Below are 7102 nucleotides of genomic sequence, written 5' to 3'. Positions count from 1 at the left end.
AACTGCTGACCTGGATTTGGTGGGCTGTGCTCCCCTGTGCTTCCCTGCACTCTTGTCTGCTTGGGTTCCGCTCTTCTGCTCACTCGAGGGAATGTGCCAAAGCATGGAGCTTAAATGCGTACTTAAATAAGCTCATGTGCGTGCATGCACATACACACAGTTTGTTGTACTGTTTTGTATTTTGAAGCTGCAGTATTTTATGTAACTTTACAGAGAAAAAAAAGCTTAAACCGAAAGCTAAAGATGCTTCTCTGCCCCTGGGTTAGGTAAACAATGCTCTGAGAGCCTATGACCCTATGAGACCATATGATCTTTCTGGAAGCAGGATATATTGGGAGACTATCAATCAGGGTTAAGACCAGAGGTACCACAAAGAAGTAAAGCCAAGCTGAGTCAGAGCCAAATGAAGAATTTTAAACATAGACCAGTAAGCTCAAAGCCAGATTTTTGTAGCCTGTAGTACATTATGTAAAGGGATAAAGCTAACTAACTTGGTTTGTGCATTTGACTCAGTGCGTTTTTTAGATAAATTTCCAATGTATGTGCAAATCTAATAGTTCAGAATTTTCTTCCAAGTGGAATCGTGTACTTAGGTTCATAGACTAAGTAATCTCAGAGTAGCAGCCAATGGATGCTCAATTGGCTCCATGTCTGTTTTAAGGGGATTCAGCATTGTGGCTACAGACCAGCCACTAGATGGCGCAGTACCTCTGTACTTGGCGGGTGCCTTGGGAGGGGGATTAATCCACTGGTGGGTGGTATAGTGCTAGGATTCCCGAACTCATCTTGGAAAATTCATTAACCAGTTTTCTGATTTATAATCTCAGTCCATTCTATTTTATTAAGATGATATATTGCTTTTCTTCTGAAACCGATTCCATTATGCTAAATGGACATTTAAAAAGCCACTGAACTCTGAAAGCATCTAGTTTACACTAAGACCCAACAGCAGTAGTGACAAATACTGTTACCTCAAACATTACATATAATGACATCACTCTAGTGATCACACACAGAAAAAAATTTAAACAAGATTTCTTAAATTTACTTCAAAGATTAGAGCTGATACATAAGAACGTTTACAGTAACATTTAGAGTTATGTCAACATAAAGACCAATAGTCATGGTAACAACTAGCACATGCAATTCACTACAGAGGTAAAAATACAATACCCTCTCTACACAAGCCTTCTATGTTAAGTCGACGAGGTGGGAGTAAAACAGCAAGTGAACTTTGAAGGATTGCACTTAAAAAGATACACAGAGGATACACACCTAATGCTAAAAATCACTGTATTGTAGTATTAGCAAATTGCACACTTTCAGAGTATATTCAATAAACATATTAAGACTACAGAATATTCACATATCTGCCTTTAAAATGTCCATTTGACATCACGTTTTGGCATTCATGTTACAGTATTTGAAACGTGTAGTTACCGTTCAGACAAAGCTTGTCTTTAAGGGGTCTTCAATGCATTTTCATCATGATCAATGGTTAAGCATGGGTAATGAAGTCCAACTAATCCACTTGAAGGAGCTGCTGACTGCAAAAAAGCTCCTAAAAATTTAGGGAAAAAAAACACAGTAGAGCTCACACCAAGTTCTCTTTTTTCTTTAATGCATTGTATACTAGAATATCACACTAATGCATGCTAGTAGCACACACAAAAAGATTTATCGAAGAGATAGTACATTCGGCTCTGGAAAGCTTGTTTTTTGACTTGTATCTGAATTCTGTTTGTAAGTATTCTGAAAAGGAGTATTTTTTCTGCTGGCAGAAGACCATTAGAAAGAGGCTGTAAGTTGCTAGGTTACATCATCTTTGAAATCCGTGAGTGACCAATTTTATTTAAATTTTTTTTTTTTAGTACTATCTCCATGCAACATGGGGCTTGAGCCCATGGGCTCTGAGATTTCTGAGATATAGCTTATTACATTGACATATTACCCATTTCAACAAAGGTAACATCTAGTTTGGAAATTTCTTCTTAAAACCAAACATAGGACAATGACGTAGAATGTAACAGAATGGAGGAAGAGTTCTCCTACTTCATTTATACTTGGTTGATAAACGCCAGTTAACAAATTTTAGAGAACTATAGAATTATCCTACTTCTACATTATTTCTCCTGATTTTAACTACTTAGCCCTGTGGATATAATATTTAAAAATTTTTTATTTCTATTTATGAAACTATTTAAATGTTCTTAAAGGATGAGCTTTCATAAACAAATGTCTTACATTTTTACTTCATGAACCTTGGACTTCACAGTGAGCTAGATTAGGCAACTTAATGTGTAAGGCTGAAATTAATTCAACAGCTAGGTAAAGAACTGATGTGAACGCAATGTGTGAATGGTTTTGCTTTTTTCCTTACTTCTTTCTACTTACATACTGGATTATGTTCCTCAGTGCTGACTGATCCAAGTTTATTTTTTTGTTAGTATTTTAATGCATTTTAAGTTTGGGAGTTTTCCCACAGTTGCTCACCATTATGCCTTTGTAAGGGATGAGGGTATGGGACCAAACACACCAGTTCACAGTCAAACTGCAATGGCAACACCTGTGGCACACTCCTTTGTGAGGCCAAGAGCATCAGAAGCAGTGCATTAGTTTTGTCCATAGAGAGGATGTGCCAGCATTACTTTAATGGAAATTTCTGGATACTCAAGATTTAGTGGGAATCACATCCACTAACTTATATATAGACTCGTTTTCATATAAACTAGACTTCTCTCTGCCTAAGTAAACTACAACTTATGTCTCCAAACAAAACAAATTATCTAAAGGCCACAATCATCCTAAGACCTGGCTTAGGAAAGTAATTTTGTAAACAAGTTTCATGAATGCATTTCTCGTTAGGCAAGCATGTACATCACATATTTGTAATCAAATATAGGGCTATTTCTTCAAGGTTTATTTAACTAAATGTCTAAAATGCTCTTGCACCCGGCAGGGGTGGGGGGGCACTCAGGGCACCATGTTCTATGCAAGTTTCAATAGATTTGTTTCTACAGTCAGTGTTCTTTCTGCAAGGACTTCATTCTTACTCCCTTAGATTATAAGCTTACGTTTTCTAATTGCCCCTGTGCCCCCAAATACAAACATCACACCAGAATTCTTTTTAAAACTGGCAGAGGTGACAATTTTACAAATAGGACTATTTACTTGGAGAGAATGAAAAATAAAACTGGTATAAATTTTGGACAGATTCTTAGCAAGATAAATGTCCTAGATGGGATCAGGCTTTGACGAGATCTAAATGGTCATGGTGCCATTATCTTGTAGTGTGACGCTGGGGTCCTTCTGTCCCTATTCGGCCTCTCTCGGTCTTCCTCATGTATTTCTCATCCTGTCATTCTGCCAATCCCAGGTCTTTTCTCCCCCATCTCAAAAAGACCGTGTGTGTGCAAGTGCTCTGAAACACAGCTGGCAAGAATACAAAGATAACGTCTAACGAACAGTAGGTCTACTATGAACAATATTCTCAGAGCATAATGAGTAGAGTTAGATTTCAACTGTCAATGTATAGCAACTTTCCTTCTTTTGAAGTTAGCCTGGTTTTGGTGACAAATACAGAAAACCAAACATACCTTCTGAAAATGTACTACACACCACTAGTCGACCACTAATGATTTATGAAAATTTCTTCATAACTTCTTGTTCCTGTCTTTAGCCCTGCCTCCTTGTCAAATGTGGTGGCCAGGGTATGGCAAAAATGTGAAAGTGGGGTTAAGTGCTAAAATCTGGAGCCCTAGCTTACCTTGCTCTGGGAAGAACAGAACTTGCCGGAAAGCAGGTTTAATATCTAAATCACAGTGTAGAAGAAGTCAGTCCCATCTACCTCAGAACTGGCAGATACTAAAATACTGTCCCTTCATTTAAGTGCCTTTACAATAGGGTATGCTCTGTGATACTTACTAACATCAACATGTTGTGTTTTTGGATGATGCTTTATTTTGTTAGTAGTGCCCATCTCCTCTTAGTTTGCTTCAAACACTGAAGAAAAAAAAAAACCTTCAAATCTTGGCCTACTTAAAAATAAAAACAAAGTATGTGTCTTCACCTTAAAATATGTTTTAATGTAACGTTGTATAGAGCGCTTCATCAACCAAGTTCTCTAGTATTAACAAAAAGGGTCATGTTTGCATATATATAGAAGAATGTTAAATAATGAAGGTCTTTAAAAAAACAATTAAGGTCTTAATAAATGGCAAAGAATTTTTAAAATGGCTAACATAGTTTGGCATTCATTCGTAGCTCTTACCTGGGCACTTTGCTGAATTTATGAATGATAAAAAGCAGATCTTGAAAATCTGTTAGACTGCTTAATGATAAATATTCAGACTTGTACTCCCTTTGTCTCATAATAGGCAGCATCATTGCCAATGGAAGAGAATGTCTATTACTTCCTGTTGGCAATATTCTAATTAGACCCACTATTTTGACTGGTTTTGGTCAGACAAAAAATGCCGGCTTCATATAATTATGCCGCCCATAGCTCTCCCTACACTGTCATTTGTGTCTAGATCTCACTCTTCTAATTTTTTTTATCTTATCTCAGCCACTTTATTTGGTGCCTGTTCTCACTAGAATCAGTAGCCGTACTAAGTTTATCACTGCTTATTATTTAAATACCCTCTGTTTCCTAGCTATCAAAACAAAGTTTTACTTTGCAAATCTGAGACAAGCTTTCTGTTTTTCTTCAGTGCAAACATCCTGAAACAGCACAGTATCATTCAGCTATTCAGAGGATGAAGTCAGTTTATGTAGTGCTTGAAGAATCATCCCAGATATTCTGGAAGGGAAACTGCCCAGGGGGAAGGACAGTCTGTTGTTGTCCTCAAGGGCAAATGATCATCTTCAGTGAGTGAAGATTATTTTTACCTGAAATAACAGATAAAATCAGCTTTAGTTTACAGGTACTGCTGAAGCTGTAACAGGACTAGTCTTTACTGAGGCATGTAGCCACCTCGTCGGACAGTCTGTGGTAGGTAACTTTTAGGCATTCCTTCATCAACTGCAGCCTCCATCCCCACTGTTTCAAATCCCTCTACCAGTCCATCAGTATGTGGGCCAAAAGCATCTGCTACAGAAATTTCTTGAAACATTTTCATTTGCCCAGCTTCAAAGGGCTTTGAAATATCTGACATCTGCTGTTTGAGTCTCACAAAATCTTCTTCATTGACTGATGAAACTTGCTTTGACCTTTCAAAATGTGAAATATCTGGGCTGGTGTCACGCTGACTGCAGTTCTGTTTGAAATACTGTTGCCTGGGGAAACTGCCAGCACTGCTCTCTGTGTTCTCTACCAGTTGTAGATCTTCAGGCCGCTCCTCAGAATCTAACAAGGGCTGGGTGGACTCAGATCTTGAGAAGACTTGGACCGATGGAACCTGGTGTCTATAGCCACTGTGCACCACTGTGGAATACTGGACGGTGCCCGAGGTGTTTTGTGCAGACTCATTTTCATCGCTGCTAGAAATGCTTGGCCTAGAGGAGGACATGCATGAAGACCCTCCAATACCACTGCTGTGTCCTTCAGTACTAATTTTTTCCTTCTTGAACAGGTCCAGTGATTTCAGATCTTCTGGAAAAGGCTTTTTGTCATTTGCTGCTTCTATTTCCACAACACTTACATCAGTGAAATTGCCATCTGAATACATTTGATCTTTTGAATTAAAATTATGCTAAGAAAGAAAGAAACTGTATTAGTAACTCTGGCATACGTTTACTCAAACTCTGAAACATATGGTAAAAGTCTAAAGCCACAGAGAAATGCATCTCTGAAGCTTCTCAGTAAATTCCCATGGGATAGACATAATTTGGGGTCACTAGGTCCTGTCAACTAGCTGAACTGCAGGTACTGTGGGAGTAATTCTGAGAAGAATCAATCAATGTATTTTACCAGAATTCCTAATCAATACAGGTGTTCAATTTTGATAAGCTACAGGTTGGTGTACAAAGATTACTTCTCTTACTAGACTATGGAGCCTAGGATTACCAGGATAGACAGACTCAAATGACTTAAATCTCATAAAATGTATTCTAGATCTTAACTTTACTACCTTCTAATAATTGTTGAATTTTATGTTAAGTCATTTCAACTTTAAGGTAGTTAGAAGAGTTCAGGTGTCTAGAAATCTTTTCAGCAGTTATTCAACTGGTATACTGTTCAATTTCATTTTAATAGCCTATATAAAATGCTTGCCTTACAACACAGTTACCAGAGAGCAGTATTTACACATCAACTTTTCTATTTTCAAAGTTCCATCAAGTAAACAGAAGTAGGGAGTATCAGAATATGTTGTGTAATACTTTATTACCATTTATTTCTCAATCTGGGCTCACCATTTGGTTTAACTCTAGAAACCTACCCTAACATGCCCATGTATAAACAAGTCAGAGACATTTTATCTTACCCTAGGAGGTGTGTGAGGTGACCACTGGGCAATATGACTCTTTGAAGGGTCTGGAACATTAGGCCAGATATGCTTTTTAATTCTAAAGAGAAAAGAAATACGCTGTTTGTAAAACCGTATGTTTTTTTTTTTTTTTTTTTTAAAGATTTTTTTATTTATTTATTTGACAGAGAGAAATCACAAGTAGGCAGAGAGGCAGGCAGAGAGAGAGGAGGAAGCAGGCTCCCTGCTGAGCAGAGAGCCCGATGCGGGGCTCGATCCCAGGACCCTGAGATCATGATCTGAGCCGAAGGCAGCGGCTTAACCACTGAGCCACCCAGGCGCCCCTAAAACCGTATGTTTTAAGCATATATGCTAAACATGAGTTTAAGTTAGCTGTAATAAAAAACTGTTAAGTGTTCAATTTAAAGAAACAAAAGTTGAGGAAAGCCACAAAGCTTTACAGTATACCCCTTCCCCAACAACAAAAGCTAATGTTCAATTTCCAACTAAACCACTTAATAAGTTTTTACATAGCTACCAGAAAAAACTTGATTTTTCACCAGAGTATTTATTTACCTTAATACAGTTTCTAACCCTAAGTGAGAGATCCTTAAGTATATATAAGTACACAGGAAGTGAGTCACCTTGAGAATAAGTTCAAATATAAAAATAAAGATGAGTAATAAGGTCCTGAC

The 7102-nt window shown here is 37.7% G+C and overlaps 1 protein-coding gene across 4 annotated transcripts in view; it reads right to left on the bottom strand.

The window, feature by feature from the left end:
* Nucleotides 1-1023: 1023 nt before the first annotated feature.
* IL6ST (interleukin 6 cytokine family signal transducer) overlaps nucleotides 1024-7102 on the bottom strand; it is a 53993-nt gene continuing 47914 nt past the window's right edge. For all 4 annotated transcript variants that reach the window (XM_004744639.3, XM_004744638.3, XM_004744640.3 and 1 more), the window contains 2 exons: nucleotides 6426-6507; nucleotides 1024-5693 (listed from right to left, as the gene is read on the bottom strand). In XM_004744639.3, the coding sequence (XP_004744696.1) occupies nucleotides 4956-5693; nucleotides 6426-6507 (820 nt within the window). In that variant the 3' untranslated portion in view covers nucleotides 1024-4955. The remainder of the gene's footprint in view (nucleotides 5694-6425; nucleotides 6508-7102) is intronic.

The sequence above is a fragment of the Mustela putorius genome, unplaced genomic scaffold (genome assembly GCF_011764305.1).
Source record: "Mustela putorius furo isolate JIRA1106 unplaced genomic scaffold, ASM1176430v1.1 tig00000145_pilon_pilon_pilon, whole genome shotgun sequence".
Lineage (NCBI taxonomy): Eukaryota > Metazoa > Chordata > Mammalia > Carnivora > Mustelidae > Mustela > Mustela putorius.
Note: the sequence above shows the minus strand (reverse complement) of the source record. Positions and strands in the feature narration are given on the sequence as shown.